General features: G+C 31.5%; 2 protein-coding genes across 2 annotated transcripts in view; one reads left to right on the top strand and one right to left on the bottom strand.

Moving 5' to 3' along the window:
* The window catches only part of LOC114335865 (uncharacterized), a 129,980-nt gene that overhangs the window by 37,890 nt on the left and 73,826 nt on the right, over positions 1-18,264 (top strand). The gene's annotated exons all lie outside the window — the stretch shown is intronic.
* The window catches only part of LOC126884443 (serine palmitoyltransferase 2-like), a 53,411-nt gene that overhangs the window by 16,556 nt on the left and 18,591 nt on the right, over positions 1-18,264 (bottom strand). The window contains exons 3-5 of the mRNA XM_050650383.1: positions 12,474-12,838; positions 7,318-7,443; positions 3,846-4,057 (exon numbers count right to left, since the gene is read on the bottom strand). Of these exons, the coding sequence (XP_050506340.1) occupies positions 3,846-4,057; positions 7,318-7,443; positions 12,474-12,838 (703 nt within the window). The remainder of the gene's footprint in view (positions 1-3,845; positions 4,058-7,317; positions 7,444-12,473; positions 12,839-18,264) is intronic.

Genomic DNA, 18,264 nt, shown 5'->3' with positions numbered 1-18,264 from the left:
AAAACCAGGTCAGGACAAGTAACCTAATCTCAGACGAATTTTCTAATAATGACGGGATTAGATAAGGTGGAGTGCTGAGTCAACTTTTATTAATTTCTGTTATGGATAAAGTGATTAATAGTCTAAGAGTTAGTGAACCATCCGACTAACGGTCGTCCTGTAAGGCTAGAAATTTGTATAGTGATAATTCATAGCACACCAAGGCTAAAAACCATGACCTGGCAGGCATCAGCCGGGCACGTGTATCTACCAGGTGAATCGAAAGTGCTTAGTTTAGGGGAAAAATAAACTTTCTCCTGTAAAGTTTAAATTTAAGTATGTGTTTGAGTAAGTCATTTAGAAGAAATATGTACAATGACAGGCGATTCTGAAGAGCACAAGACCTTGCCAGGCAAGGAGAAAGATTAGGGGTTTTTCCTAAAATTATTTTTTTTGCATCGATAGTTTTTTTAGGTTTTTTGAATCATTCCAAACAGAAAAGGTCTCTAGTGATTTTTCTCTTAGGTTAATAGTTTTTGTTATATAAGCGATTAAATATTTTGAAAATTGCGAAATCGGCCATTTTTAACCCTAAATCGGACATTTAACTAAGAATTTCAATATTGCTAAGGTAGGTAGATATTTTTTAAGCAATGGTTGATGAAATCCCGATTAGTTTTTTGCAATACAGTATCGAAAACCCGTTTGTTTTTTAATTGTTAATCAAGCGGGCGCGACACTGTAGTATAAGTGAGGACGTTTGAGTTTGCATAAATTCATTATCTCGAGAAAGTGCAAATTTGAAGAGAAATCCTCAAATAAGCCGATTTTTATTCTTAAATTAAGACTTTTTGGCAGATATATAATACTAGTGACGTCATCCATCTGGGCGTGATGACGTAATCGATGATTTTTTTAAATGAGAGTAGGGGTTGAGTGACAGCTCATTTGAAAGGTTTTTTAATTCTCTATTCAGTAATATAAACATTAACATAATTATTTATACAGGGTGTACAAAAAAATGTTTTCTTCTTTTTGTCTAAATTAATTTAATAAAAAAACTTTTTTGTACACCCTGTATAAATAATTATGTTAATGTTTATATTACTGAATAGAGAATTAAATAACCTTTCAAATGAGCTGTCGCACAACCTCTACTCTCATTTAAAAAAATCATCGATTACGTCATCACGCCCAGATGGATGACGTCACTAGTATTATATATATGCCAAAAAGTCCTAATTTAAGAATAAAAAGACCTGTCTGAGGATTTCTCTTCAAATTTGCCCTTTCTCGAGATATTGAATTTATGCAAACTCAAACGTCCTCACTTATACTACAGTGTCGCGCCCGCCGCCCGCTTGATCTATCACACAACCCCTACTCTCATTTAAAAAAAATCATCGATTACGTCATCACGCTCAGATGGATGACGTCACTAGTATTATATATATGCCAAAAAGTCCTAATTTAAAAATAAAAATCGACCTGTCTGAGAATTTCTCTTGAAATTTGCTCATTCTCGAGATAATGAATTTATGCCAACTCAAACGTCCTCATTTATACTACAGTGTCGCGCCGGCTTGATTAGCAATTAAAAACAAACGGGTTTTCGATATTGTACTGCAAAAAACTAATCGGAATTTCATCAATCATTGTTTAAAGCATATCTACCTATCTTAGCAACATTGAAACTTTTAGTTAAATGTCCGATTTCGGGTTAAAAATGGCCGATTTCGCAATTTTCAAAATTTTTAATCGTTTATATAACAAAAACTATTAACCTAAGAGAAAAATCACTAAAGACTTTTTCTGTTTGGAATGATTCAAAAAACCTAAAAAAACTTTTTTCAATGCAAAAAAAAATAATTTTAGGAAAAATCCCTAATCTTTCCCCTCGCCTGGCAAGGTCTTGTGCTCTTCAGAATCGCCTGTCATTGTACACATTTCTCCTAATTGACTTAATTAAACACATACTTAAATTTAAACTTAACAGGAGGAAGTTTATTTTTCCCCTAAACTATGCACTTTTCGATTCACCTGGTAGATACACGTGCACGGTTGATGCCTGCCAGGTCATGGTTTTTAGCCTTGGTGTGCTATGAATTATCACTATACAAATTTTTAGCCTTACAGGACGACCGTTAGTCGGAGGGTTCACTAGCTCTTAGACTAAAAAAGCGTTGGACAAAAACTAAAAATTGCGCTATAGGGTATAGAAATCTGCAACAAATAAAAATTGAAGCCTGTGCATTTGCTGATGACATTGTTCTAGTTGCAAGAACTGAAAAGGCGCATGCAGATAATATTAGAATCTGGGCAGAGGAACTAAAAAGTTACAACTTCTTAATAATAAATAGGCAGAAAACGAAATTAATGTCAATAGCCAACAAAGCTGCAAATGTAAATATTGAAATTGAAGGGCAAAAAATTGAGCAAGTAGACCTCTTTAAGTATTTGGGAAGAATGTTAAACAACAAAGGTACACAAGAATATGAAATTGGAAACAGAATAAAATTGGCAACAATAACTTATTATTCACTGTATAAAACTAACAAAAAGGATATATCGAATAAAACCAAAATGACAGTCAATAAAACCGTATATATGCCAATTACAATATATGGGGCAGAAAACTGGGTACTGAATGACAGACAAAGGAAAAGATTACAAGCTACAGAATGAGATACTTAAGAAAAGTGAGAAGATGCTTAAGAAGAAGATTAGACAAAAGAAAAATCGAAGATATAAGACATGAACTACAGGTAAAATCGTTTAACGAAAATGTTGAAGAAAAGAAGTTAAAATGGGCTGGACATGTGATAAGAATATGTAGTAACAGACAAGTGAAAATGGCATAGGAGGCCAAAGCTGTGGATAAAAGCACGAACGGCAGACCAAGGAAAAGCTGGAACACTAGTGTAAACGAAATACTCAAGAAAAGAGGAACATCGTGGCAAGAAGCAAAAGTTTTAGCAGCAGATAGGAAGAAGTGGCGTAAATTTGCAGAGAGTGGCATATAATAGAAGAAACCTCGAAACCACGACACCTGGGTGTCATGGGTATAAGAGGAAATCGATTATGTATGTACGTATGAAAGTAAAACAAAAACAATATGCATACCTATTACAACATTTTAATAAATTGCAAATTGAACATACCTACTACAAATACACAGCATTAAAAACTGAATATGTTTAAGCTAATGTATATGCCACCTAAATATATTTCATAGTTATTCATTGAGAAACTCTTCCACTGAATAATAGTGTCTTTAAGATAGATAGGATTTAGTCATTGAGATCAACAAAGATGTTGCAGATTTAAATTTTAAAGGGAAATAAATGGTTGTATAGTTTTTTTTTGTGAAATATAATGTAGATTTCTTTACTAGCTCAGTGGACGGGATCGGTAAATGGACACCAAAGCTTGAATTTGTGATAGATTAATCATTAGGCTTTGCGTAAAAGACATGTACCTACGTGTTTACGAATTAAGCAAACGGAAGTCCCAACTGGAAGAAGATCATGTGGACGCCCTCGACTCCGATGGCGAGATAGTTATAGCAGGAGACCTGAAAGCTATAGACGTGGAGAACTATATGCATGGAGTAAGTAAGTAAGTAAGAAGCTAGTGACGATGTAACGATACAGTTCGTTTATTTACAAAAAAAAAATACCGAAAAAAGGAAACGGCAAATAAACGGTAGACAGTAAATGGTAGACAAATTTATAATAAATGTGTTATTTTTACATGGCTTAACGTCTTATTTGAAACATTAGTTTATGTTGTACTTTCCTCAAACATATTCTGTTTATATGTCGGTTAAACGTTTTAGATATATTTTAAAATAAGTTAATATTTACCCTCTTCCCTGCTATATATCCACCTGCAGCACCAAAGCTCTTAGTAAATGTTCCCATTAACATATCCACATCGTTAGAATTACAATTATAATAATCCACAACTCCCCGTCCTCGTTTTCCTAGGGCTCCTATGCTATGAGCTTCATCTAAATATAAATATGCTTTGTATTTTTTCTTAAGAGCTATTATTTTCGGCAGGGGGCATATGGTACCTAAATAAAAATAATAAAGATAATCATATTTAGAACGAAAATTTTTAAAATATTCAATGTATAAACTGATCTTTTTCTACACTCATTGGCACAAAATTCCGCCACCCAAAATTTTTGATTAAGTTTGACAATTTATAACTTTATTATTTGTGCTCCGATTTTCAAGATTCTTGCTCCAGTTTGTAGGTACATGTATTGATATCGTTTGGTATTATTGCGGTATCAAAAAGTTTTGCTTGCATGGCATTATATAGGGGTGAATGGAAGCGTTGTATTTTCTCCTAACTTTAAAAAATTCTGTGGAAAAATGGAATAGCTTATTTTGTTTCATAGTCCTGTCATATTATCCCGGAGGCATCACTAAAATTTTGTTTTTTGAAATATCCGAATATTTTTATTCTTGTAAGAGCTGTACCATTTTTTGTAAATAAAACACTGATTAGCTCATAAAAGAGAGGTTGGATTGATAAGATTACCATGATACCATGATAAGATAGAAACCAAGACACGTTAAATGCTACTAGGAGCTCTCCCGAACCATAATTTACAATGTACTTATACAGGGTGAGTCACCACTAACGCGACGGAAGATTACAGCGAAATGGTAAAAGATTTGAAAAAAATTTAAATCAAATATTTTGTAAGTTGATAAAAGATACATTTTAAAATTATTTTGAAATATACAGGGTGTCCCAATAAATAAAGGCGTATCAAAGTTATATTTTTTCTTATGGAACACCTTGTATTTTATGGAATTTTTTAATTGTCCGCTAAAAATAAGGTATAGTTTCATAAGGCTTCTCTATACCTATGTACAGAGTGTCTTGAGTTATGTTGACTTTTCTTAAAATGTAAAGTTTTAAAAGAAATCTTATTCTCAAGTTATTTACAAAATTATAAAAACATTACTTTTACATCTAAATAGTTTAGTTGGATATTGGTTGAATGTATTCCATGATTAATTATTACACATTTGTCTACAGGGTGTTTAAAATTAACAGTTTCATTAGTGGAGTATTCAATGTGTCATATGATGCTTATCTTAAATGGAACACCATGTATATTAATAAATAATTATACTAAACAAATTTACCTCTTTCGAATGGTATATGGATGTCCTATCCAACATTACCAGTAGCACGGAATATATCGAGAAATCTCTCAAAAACGTCCTTTTTGGGTGTCTTTTATCAGGATACGTTTAAGCGTAGAAGCTAAGAGACAATTTTAAAAAGATTCCCCAATGAAAAGTAGCATGTCTACTCTTTCATAGATATCGTGATTATTCATTTTAAGGCACAATTAAATTTGAATGTAATTGGCACTGCCAAAGCCATTTTTAAGTAAAAAAAACTTGAATATTATACACCGATGTTTATAGTTTTGATAATTACCAGACCGTGCTGTTATAAACTGACAATGTGATACAATGACATTAATTAACTACATCTTTTGTTTTAAAATTGATTTACAGATTAACAATTTAAATAATTGTAAATTACGCAAAAACTATTACACCTAGGTATAGGACATCCATATACCATTCGAAAGAAGTAAATTTGTTTAGTATAATTATTTATTAATATACATGGTGTAATTGTGTATACATAAATGTGTAATAATTAATCATGGAATACATTCAACCAATATCCAACTATTTAGATGTAAAAGTAATGTTTTTATAATTTCGTAAATAACTTGAGAATAAGCCTTCTTTTAAAACTTTACATTTTAAGAAAAGTCAACATAACTCAGAACACTCTGTACATAGGTATAGGGAAGCCTTATAAAACTATACCTTATTTTTTGCGGACAATTAAAAAATTCAATAAAATACAGGGTATTCCATATAAAAAAATATAACTTTGAAACGCCTCCATTTATTGGGACACCCTGTATATTTCAAAATAATTTTAAAATGTAGCTTTTATCAACTTACAAAGTATTCAATTTAAAATTTTTTCGAATCGACTAAGTTTTCACTGTAATGGCATATAAAACAACATAATGCCGTTCTACATCCCACCAGAATGAAAACAATGGGAACCTTCTCTGGTTACACCTCCGAGGCTTCTACAATTTGCAAGCCATGCGGATGCTGAGCCTAAGGAAAATGAAGGAATTCTACAATTTACAATTCACGTCCCATCTGCTCAGCGCGGTGAAGTTCCAACGAGAATCGTTCCCTTCATACTCCACACAGAGTAAATGTAAATCAAAAATAAATAACCATTTTCAATTTCGTTGCAATATTCTAGTCCAATCAGAGAGTACTGCAAGCACCCCTACCGGTTTCGAAACTTATTAGTCTCTCATCAGGAGGCACATATGCTGCTCTCCCTGATCCAACCAAAACAAACCCCAGCTTGCAGTCCCGGATTGCAACGAACGAAATGGCATAGATGCCCTAGCGGCAACTGCTAGCAAAAAGACTAAGTTTTCACTCTAATGGTATATAAAACAACATAATGCCGTTCTACATCCCACCAGAATGAAAACAATGGGAACCTTCTCTGGTTACACCTCCGACGCTTCTACAATTTGCAAGCCATGTGGATGCTGAGACTAAGGAAGATGGGGGAATTCTACAATTTACAATTCACGTCCCATCTGCTCAGCCCGGTAAAGTTCCAACGAGAATGGTTCCCTTCATACTCCACACAGATAACCATTTTCAATTTCGTTGCAAAACGGAAACACAGACGAACCATATTCTAGTCCAATCAGAGAGTGCTGCAAGCACCCCTACCGGTTTCGAAACTTATTAGTCTCTCATCAGGTGGCACATATGCTGCTCTCCCTGATCCAAAAAAAACAAACCCCAGCGTACAGTCCTGGATTGCAACGAACGAAATGGCATAGATGCCCTAGCGGCAACTGCTAGCAAAAAGACTAAGTTTTCACTCTAATGGCATATAAAACAACATAATGCCGTTCTACATCCCACCAGAATGAAAACAATGGGAACCTTCTCTGGTTACACCTCCGAGGCTTCTTTTATTATTTTTTTTTCAAATCTTTTACCATTTCGCTGTAATCTTCCGTCGCGTTAGTGGTGACTCACCCTGTATAAGTACATTGTAAATTATGGTTCGGGAGTGCTCCTAGTAGCATTTAACGTGTCTTGGTTTGTTTATTTCTACTGCATCTTGATTGTAAATTTAGTATAGTATATTATTAAAATAATATGCTATTTAATGTTATATAATGTATTTAGTAATGTAATGCTATTTAATGTTGCACGTTTTTAACATATTTACCTTCCATGCTATAAAGCCCTTCAACAAATATAATAATCTTTTTCCACGGTTTGTAACTATTGTTTTCTTGATAAGGTTGACCATAATATATTCCTTCTTTTAACAACTTTTCTAAATGTTCCATATCTAAAAATCATTTATTCTATTAATAGTCTGCATAGATTAGTCTGTAGCTCCGAAGATTTTAACTTTACACCAAAAACATTCAAATAAAAATTCACTATAATTTAATTCTATACAAGGTGTCCCAGACTAATTTAGCCACGCTATATGTATCTCTTAAACGAATAGAGATTTTCGAATGGGACAAAAAGTGATATATTCTACTTGTAATACACTTTAATATGGCGTACAAAAAAATCGTCCCCCAAATATTCATCCCTTAGTTACAACCCCTAACTTTAATTTTTTTAATAGCACCCTGTATATTTTTTCATAGTTTTGGATGTGGTCTTTTATCGTCTATTCAACACATTTTCTGAAAATAAAATCGGTTCGTAAATAACCAAGAAACTATCAGTTTATTTTTGTTAATTGTGTGTCCAGACTAATTTATCCAGGCTATATTTCTTAAACGAATAGAGATTTTCGAATGGAACAAAAACTGATATATTCCATTTGTAATACACTTCCATATTATGGCGTAGAAAAAATTCATCCCCTAAATATTCATCCCTAACTTACAGGGTGCCATTAAAAAAAATAAAGTTAGGGGTTGTAACTAAGGGATGAATATTTAGGGGATATTTTTTTTCTACGCCATATTAAAGTGTAAAAGTACAAATGTAATAGATCAATTTTTGTCCCATTCGAAAATCTCTATTGCTTTAAAAAATATATCCTGGATAAATTAGTCTGGGACACATAATTAACAAAACTAAACTGATATTTTTTTGGTTATTTACGAACCGATTTTATTTTCAAAAAATGTGTTGAATAGACGATAGAAGACCACATCCAAAACTATAAAAAAATATACAGGGTGCTATTAAAAAAATTAAAGTTAGGTGTTGTAACTAAGAGATGAATATTTAGGGGATGATTTTTTTCTACGCCATATTAAAGTGTATTACAAGTAGAATAGACTACTTTTTGTCCCATTCGAAAATCTCTATTCGTTTAAGAGATATAGCGTGGCTAAATTAGTCTGGGACTAATAAGTATAGAGATATTTTTTCCCGATTTGCTTGGACAAAAATTTTCCTCGAAAAGTCCGGGTGTGCCCAAGAAAATATTTTATTGTATGCTCCTTGATTTCCAAAGCAATTTTTGTAGATGGTATATGGTTGAAATTTTCCTGTCGGTGTAAATTATAGTCTCTATTTTGTTTTTCTTCAGAACTCTGCTGATTTTGTTGTGCACCTTATATGTAGGTCAGGATAGTTTTTCTAATTTTTTTCTTCCTTTTCTGGATCGCTAAATATCGGATCATATACTACTACATAATGAAACATACCTAATACCAACTAATTTTTCGAAGTGTTACCCTAAGCATATCAAAAATAATTTGAATTTATTTTTAATTAGTTAAAAAACACAAACCATAATATAACGTCATCTCTACTATTTTCTTAACCCTGGAAGCTCAAACTTGGGTGTGAGATACCCATCGCGACACTTAACTGCATGTAGCTTGCGCAGCTGCATTTCAATGGTAATGCTCTGCTTTATGTAAATTCAGTCTCTAGTCTGCCAAGGACGGGTGTGTAGTTGCGGTCTCATTTGGGCAATATTTCCAATCACGAAAATTTATTGAATACAGGCTAAGGTATGTAGCACCCATGTGTGAGGTTTGCGATGAACTGTGCGTTCAAGTTAATGACCTAACAACCAGGCCCGCCGAGAGGAATGAGCGGGCCCCGGTAAGAAGTGAAGAGCGGGCCCCCGGGGAAGAAGTGAAGAGAGAAAACAATTGTTTAATTTTTATAGAAATTAAATTATCAATAATAATAAGAATCATTTCAAATATAAATTTTATTAAGTTTTGATTATATTTTTATTATAGAGTTTTCTGATTAGCAAAGATGTCTATAATTTTCGAAAAATGGCATGATTTTACCAAATCATTCTCAATGCATAAGTTGCTAGGTCAGTTAACCTATCCTGTTTCATTGTAGATCTCATAGCATTTTTTATGTGAGAAAGACAACAAAATCAACTTTTTGCTTCTGCGACTGTCACGGGCAAGGTGCAAAATATTCTTTTAACGCAATAACGACGTCGACACTTAGGAAATAATGAATCCAGTTTGAGATGTTCAATTTTATTAAGTAAATATATTGGGGAAATTTCAGATTCTCCAATATTATCCTTGTATATAGCTCTCAAATGAAAAATTTCGTCTATAAATTCTTCACTGATGTCTTCTTTATAAAACTCACACAATATATCAACTTTTATTCTTAATATTGTCGTCATCTTCATCTCGGAATGTCCATAAAATCTTAAATAGCGAATAAATTGCATTGCTGCATTAAATCTTGTGGTAAAATTTCTTATAATATAATCAATGGCAATGTCAAATACTTCACAGAACAACTATTGCGTCGGGATCAAAATTATCAGTCACTACTAGGCCCAAGCAAATAATCAAAAAATCTCACAGGCTTCTTACGCTGTTTTCCTTTATTTGATGTAAATTCTGGATTTATTCCACAGATGCTGGCAACTAATTTAGATTGTTTAACAATGGAAGACCATGCATTTCTGATTTTACCAAAAAATTACGTATTTGGTCTGGTCGACGCCGGGCCCCTTACATCGCCGGGCTCCGGTAAAATGTACCGGCTGTACCGCCCTCGGCGGGCCTGCTAACAACACAACATCCCACAAATTTAGTAAAGCAAACTAGGTGTTATTTCTGCAAAAGCAAAGATGGAAAAGCAAAGCGTGCATGCTAGGCTTGCTATAAAGCATAATAGTCCAGTCGGGTTAGATGAATAATAGACCTAACCTTGCATTAGGAGCTGCCCCAAATTTTATTTTTCTAATCTTTACGGGGGGTCAATAGTAGTTTAAGTTTAAAATCTCGACTGAATTCGACCGTTGCGTTAGCCGCCATCTTGATTTTAAACGAGAACCGTTTTTGCTCAATATCTCCGCCATTTTCAACTTTTCGACAAAAATTGTAAGAACTGAAATTGTTTAAGATGTAATTTTCTATAATTTCTTTTGTGGGTTGTGAGTTGTGGGGAAAAATAATGACAGTTAGAGCATTATTATTGAATTATCTTGTTTATTATTAGTTTTACAAAAAAATGTACCCATATAAAAATGAATAGAATTAAATTTTATATAATTTTGATCTCTTTCATTTTTTTTGCTAAAATTAAGATTTAAGGTAGTACGTATGCGGTAAAAGTGCGAGCGTAAGACATGATTGGTTTTATAGCGATTGTTTTTGTTCAATATCTCCGCCATTTTGAACTTTTCGGCAAAAAGTGTAAGGACTGAAATTGTTGCAATAGCGATTTACTACAATTTTTCGAGAAAACCAGTGGCTGATCTACGAGGGGGGAACGGGGAAATTCCCCCAAAAGGGTCCAAAATTTAAAAAAATATATTGAAACAAAAGTAATATATTAACTGAAATAAAACTTAAAATATCGACAGACAAATCAACCAATAAACCAGCTAGTTAATTAAATTAAATGAACTTTATACCTGTAAGTTATTATTTATGTCTCTTATGTAGTTTGTTTGGTGCTTTATTGGAAGTTTCAAAGATTGTATAAAATACAATTTTCTTTATTTTTGTTTATGTACGATTATGCCATAAAGTTAATAATAAACGAGACAAATCATTAATTATGTTTCCCCTCCTCTTGCAAAATTGCATTTCCATCAATTTTAGGTCCGACCATTTTTGTCGAAAAGTTGAAAATGGAGATATTAAGCAACAACAGTTCTCCTTTAAAATCAAGATAGCAGCTGACGCAACGGCGGAATTCAGTCGAGATTTTAAATTTACACTACTAATGACCTCCCCTAAAGATTAGAAGTATAACATTTGGGGCAGCTCGGAAACAAGATTGAATTCAATAATTATGCTCCCCCACCCTTTTTACTATTTTCCCGCTTAACTCGGAAAATATTAACCGCACGAAAAAAATTGTTAAAAAGAAATTTTAGGAAATCATATTTGGGACAAATTCAGTTCTGGCCATTTTTGTTGAAAAGTTGAAAATGGCGTAGATATTGAACAAAAACAATTTCTATAAAAATAATCAGGTCTAACGCTCGTTCGTTTACCGCATACGTACTACCCTAAATATTGATTTTAGCAAAAAAATTAAAGAGATCAAAACTCTATAAAATTTAATTATTTTCATTTTTGTATAGGTACATTTTTGTTGTAAAACTAATATTAAACGAGATAATTCAATAGTTATGCTCTAACTGTCACTATTTTCCGCCATAACTCGGAAAATATCGACCGCGCGAAAAAAATTCTAATAAAAGAGATTATAGAAAATCACATTTTTAATTTTTAACAATTTCAGTTCTTACAATCTTTGTCGAAAAGTTGAAAATGGCGGAGATATTGAGCAAAAACGGTTATTGTTTAAAATCAAGATGGCAGCTAACGCAACGGTCGAATTCAGTCGAGATTTTTAATTTACACTACTATTGACCCTCCCTAAAGATTAGAACAATAAAATTTGGGGCAGCTCCTAATGCAAGGTCAAATGCTATCCAGACTGGGCTATAATGCATGGAGCATAGAGCCACACTATGTCTTATGAATGTAGTCACTAAAATGAGTGAAACTGACATACCTGGCTAAGAATGAATATGAGTTCTATAATCAAAAGGTGTTATATTTTAGTTAGAAAGAACATTTTGTTGTTAAACTAAATTAATATATTTTGAAGTATGTTTACGGTTTTTTAGAAAATGTTTGTTAATTATTTTTAGGTATTTTTAATATTTTTTTCTTTTGTGCTACTACAGTTAAGAGAGAGAAAATAAAACGATTGATTTAATTATTCCTGTGTATTCAATAGTTTCTAATACATTAGGGAGTCTCTGGAAATCATAAAATATTTACTTCTTTTTTATTTCTTTACAGAAAATCATTGGGTATCTGATATCCATGTGTTCGGTTTATTTAAAAAAATAGGTGTGATCTTCCAGAGTTAATGAAGCTTACTTACCATTGTGTTTAAATATCTTTACTGTTGCGTTTGGTAGTTTAAAACCAAATATCATACTGGCATGATTTTGTTTATCACTCAGTACCAAACATTCAGATGACACAAATGTGGGTATAGTTAACGCATTCGTGGCATATCCCATTCCGAATATAACGGAATCTTCTACTCCCAAATAATCTGCTAAGAGTTTTTCCACCTCATCGTGCAACGCACATGTCCCATGTTGCAATCTAGAATTACCAGTGCTAATGCCATATTGGTATATCGATTTAATTGCATTTTCTGCACAAGGCCCAGAGTTTTCGGCGAATCCTAAGTAGTTGTAGGAGCCCAAATTTAAACACTTGTACTCGGCACCTACTGCTCTGTAAAAATAAAAAATATAATATACATAAATGTAAAAATAAAAATATGTACTAGTCCAGAAAGCCACTGCGCATCCGCTAGGAAAAATATTCCAATTTGGATTTTTTGCACAATCTTACTCAAAAAGTCAATTTTTTACACAATCTTACTTAAAAGGACCCCTTTTAACAAATTTGCATGTTGCCAGGACCAAAAGTGGGTCAAATATTTTTTAAACGTTTTTTTTTTTTGTTTTTTTCCTAAAATTATTTTTTTTGCATGGAACAAATATTTTTTATGTTTTTTGGATCATTCCAACCAGAAAAGGTATTAGTGACTTTTCTCTAAAGTTGATAGTTTTTGACATATAAGCGATTAAAAATTGAAAAATTGCGAACTCGGCCATTTTTAACCCTCAAAAACTATGTGAAAAACTGAAAATTTTAATGTTCCCAAGGTAGGTAGATATTCTTTAAATATCGATTGACGAAATCCCGAAGAGTTTTTTGCAATACAATATTCAAAACTCCTGTGTTTTTTAATTGCTAATCAAGCGTGCGCGACACTATTTTCCACCGTTGCATGTGTATACAGCATGGTGCACATGAAAGGAATAAAAATTCGTCATTTCTTAAACCGGAGACTTTAAGGAAAAATCCCGAAACAAGTCGGTTTTTATTTTTAAGTTATGATATTTTGGCATATATGGTATACTAGTGACGTCATCCATCTGGGCGTGATGACGTAATCAATGATTTTTTAAAATGAGAATAGTGGTCGTGTGCTAGCTCATTTGAAAGGTTCTTCAATTCGTTATGCAGTAATATAAATATTTACATAATTATTGATACAGGGTGTCCAAAAAAAGTTTTTAATTAAATTATTTGAAAAAAAGTAGAATGTATGTAATTTATTTATTTCAAAATACATCTTACTGTTACCCGAAAACTAAAAAATGTTTATTTCACAAATAAACATTGCTTTTCGATTAAATTCAATATTCAAGCCAGCTCCCGCCAGCCTCCCTCTTGAAAGTTTGAACATTTAATTTAAGCGAAAAGCAATGTTTATTTGTGAAATAAACTTTGTTTTCTGATTTTTGAAAGCAGTAAAATGTATTTTGAATTAAATAAATTACATGCATTCTTTTTTTTTTTGTCAAATAATTTAATTTAATAAAAAAATTTTGGACACTCTGTATAAATAATTATGAAAGTGTTTATATTACTGAATAGAGAATTGAAAAACCTTTTCAATGAGCTAGCCCCTATTCTCATTTAAAAAATCATCGATTACGTCATCACGCCCAGATGGACGACATCGCTAGTATACCATATATGCCACAATATCATAACTTAAAAATAAAAATCGACCTGTTTTGGGATTTTTCCTTAAAGTTGCCGGTTTACGAAATAACGAATTTTTCCTTTCATTTGCACCATACTGTATACACATGCAACGGTGGAAAATAATGTCGCGCACGCTTCATCAGCAATTAAAAAACAAAGGAGTTTTGAATATTGTATTGCAAAAAACTCTTCGGGATTTCATCAATCGATGTTCAAAGAATATCTACCTAACTTGGCAACATTCAAATTGTAAGTTTTTCACATAGTTTTTGAGGGTTAAAATTGACCGATTTCGCAATTTTTCAATTTTTAATCACTTATATGTCAAAAACTATCAACTTTAGAGAAAAGTCACTGAAGACTTTTCTGTTTGGACTGATCCAAAAAACCTAAAAAAAACTTTGTTACATGCAAAAAAAATAATTTTAGGAAAAAAAAACAAAAAAAAACGTTTTAAAAATTTTTGACCCACTTTTGGTCCTGGCAACATGCAAATTTGTTAAAAGGGGACCTTTTTGAGTAAGATTGTGCGAAAAATCCGAATCGGAATATTTTTCCTAGCGGATGCGCAGTGACTTTCTGGACTCACCGGGTAGCGAGAAAGTATGGAAACACGGCAATTTCTCGGAAACCGCTAAAACGCTTTTTATAGATTTTGGTGGGTAAGGGTGTTCTAATGCGGCCGATATTATAGTAGTAATTATATTGTTGTCAAATCTTTCGTTTTTCTGGAAATCTAATGAACTTTCTTATTTTAAATAGAACACCCTGTATATTTTTTATGTTTTGAAGTTTTTAAGAAATACTGATTATTTTTCATGTTATATTCCCTATAACAAAATGCCGTAGCTTCGGAGTTATTGCTACATTTATTAAACAAAAAATTAAACAAATTATAAAAATTTATTTTTTCGGCCAATTTCTTTGAATCATTGGGAACAAAAAAGTTTTTCGTAACTTTCTTGTAAAGTTAATCGTTTCCGAGTTATAAACAATTTAAAAGAAAAACATCGAAAAATTACGATTTTCTACGTTCAAAAACACAAGTAAAAAATATTATTTTTGAAACTAAGAAGTGCCTAAATTCAAGTACAAACATTATTGTATTAGATACCGATAAGTGATTGGGTCTTATTTCATTTTAAAATATTGTTTTTTAGTTGTTAATGCGACCTGTAAGGTCGTCCCTGTAGTAAGTACGTCCTGTCATATGCGCTTCATTAACAATTTAAAAAAAACAATGTTTTAGAATAAATCGTGCCAAAAATTCTTATAGAGTGCTGATAGAAGAAAGCTTGAACTTGAATTTAGTTACTTCGTAATTTCAAAAATTATTTTGTTTCTTGTGTTTTTGAACCTTAAAGATCGTCATTTTTCGATTTTTTCGAGTTTTAAATTGTTTATAACTCGGAAACGTTTAACTTTACAAGAAAATTACAAAAGACCTTTTTTGTTTCCAATTATACAAAAACCTAAAATAATGTCTACCCGGGCCAAAAAAAGTAATTTTTTTAATTTGTTAAAAACATTTTTTTATAAATGTAGCAATAACTCCGAAATTACGGCATTTAGGTATTACGCCAGGGCAGATAAATAAAAATGAGCGATTTCAGGGTAAAAATCAATACAGGTATTTGAAGGTGCTAAATCGTAGGGGGGACATAAGTAATTAAAAATACATACAGAGGTACTCGCAAATCAACCTCAGTTTTTTATAAACAAGGGCTAAAGTCAGAAAATATTGTTTTTTGCCTGTAGCATTTTTTGTATCATATTTACAGCAAAAGTTGTATTATAAAAGTTATGTATCACAAAAAAACGATTCATTTTAATTTTTATTAGTTAAAATTGATAAATAATTAACCGAGATAATTGCAAAAAAACACATTTTTTGCACTATTTTATAAATGTTAATAACTTCTACTAAATATCCCCTAAGGAACATATTGCACCTTTATTATGAGGTTATTATGTGCCTTTATTAGAGTGCAAAGTATCAAGAAGATCGTTTTGTTAGTTTACGAGTTACGTTAATTGTTTATCCAAAACATTGAATGTTTAAACATCTATTGTTGCCCAAGGAGTATTTTCAGAGCTTTTTAGCAAACTGAAATGAGTTCTTAAAGACTCAAACTACTAAGAAATTAAAAAAAAACGATACATTTATTATTTAAATGTTCTTAAACAAGTCGTTTAATAAATAGTGAGTTTTTTCCTTATAAACAATTAGATTAAATTTGTTATTTTTCACGACAAATAATTATAATTAGTTGTATCAGAAAAGTGGTAAACAAACACACATTAAAAACTAAAAGTAAACTTTCTATGACCAATAATACCCAAGTTATACTTTTTTTTTGAAAAATCACATCTGTATTTTTTATAAATATTAAGAGTCGAAATTTGCACAGAATCATAATAGACATTTATATTTTACATTGCAATTAATACCTACAGTATATCATCTATTTAAAATGAGTAATAGCCCTTTAAAATAAAGGTACTCAAGCTGACTTAACTGGGACCGTGTGATGGGGGAAGGATCTCTGAGTCCGCTTTCGCGCGTCGAGATTTTGATATTGAAAGTTCAAATTGGAGCGCTTGAAAAATTTTACAATAACTCCGCTTCCAGAGAACCTAGAGCCTTCATTTTTTTTTTAAATTGGGGTAACTCGACGAAATATTAACGACTAGCTAATTTTCATTCACCGGAAAAATCGGGAAATTCTGGAAAATGAACTTTTTTATTCAACTTTCATTTACAACGTTAACACTAATATATTTCAATAAATATTTTCATAACATATTATAAATTTGTAAATAAATAATAGAATGTACAGTATATGTATATACAGGGTGGTTCATCGTATTTGCCTCGGTCTCTGTACGGAAAACGACTTGATATTTAAAAAAATTCTTCACAGCCATTTACAGGGCCATTAACACTACAATCTAAAACTAATGATAATTATACAGGGTGCTTCAAAAAAGAGGGGTATATTAAAGTTATATTTTCTCTTATGGAACACCCTACACGTGAGCCATTTTTGAATTTTCCTTAAAAAATAAGCTATATTTTTATAAGGGTTTCTTACATCTAAATACAGGGTGTTTTGATTTATTTCGATTTTTATAAGAATGTAAGGTTTTAGAAAAAAAAATTAATATCTACGAATCTAAGAATCGGTGACAAATTTTTTCTTGGACCTTTATAATAGACTATTCAGCATATTGGAACAGATATTTATTGTAATAAAATTTATAATTATTTATTCGTACATTTTTAGATTTAAAAATTAATTAAAAACAAAAACATTCAACAAAACTGAAAATATAAACAAAAACATACCTTATTATAGGGCCAAAACTAGTTTTAATGTGTATCTACAAAAACACATAATATGTGTTTTTGTGTTTTGTGTTTCTTCACCATACACCAGGGTAGAAAAATAAATATGAGCGATTTCAGGGTAAAAATCAATACAGGTATTTGAAGGTGCTAAATCGTAGGGGGGATATAGTTTATTGATAATACATACAGATGTACTCGTAAATTCTTAGATTCGTAAATACCTTTTAATTTATTTTTTCTAAAACTTTACATTTTTTTTTAATTGAAATAAATCAAAACACCCTGTACTTAGGTATAGTCTAGCTTATTGTTTAAGAGCAATTCAAAAATTTCATCAGGTGTAGGGTGTTCCATATAAAATATATCTTTGATATACCACTCTTTTTTGAAGCACCCTGTATAATTAATATTATTTTTAGATTCTAGTGTTAATGGCTTTGTATATTTCTAAGAAGAATTTTTTTTAAATCAAGTCGTTTTCCGTACAGACACTGAGGCGAATAAAATGAACAACCCTGTATATAAATAAATATATACATACTATAATTATATTTTAATATTTATTCACAAATTTATAATATTTTATGAAAATATTTATCAAAATATATTAGTGCTAACATTGTAAATGAATGTTGAATAAAAAAATGCATTTTCCAGAATTTTCCGATTTTTCCGGTCAATTAAAGTTAGCTAGTTGTTATTCTTTCGTCGAGTTACCCCAATTTAAAAAAAAATTGAAGGCTCT

This window comes from Diabrotica virgifera, chromosome 1, assembly GCF_917563875.1.
Source record: "Diabrotica virgifera virgifera chromosome 1, PGI_DIABVI_V3a".
NCBI classification, from domain to species: Eukaryota; Metazoa; Arthropoda; class Insecta; order Coleoptera; family Chrysomelidae; genus Diabrotica; species Diabrotica virgifera.
This window is presented reverse-complemented; position numbering and strand designations above follow the sequence as displayed.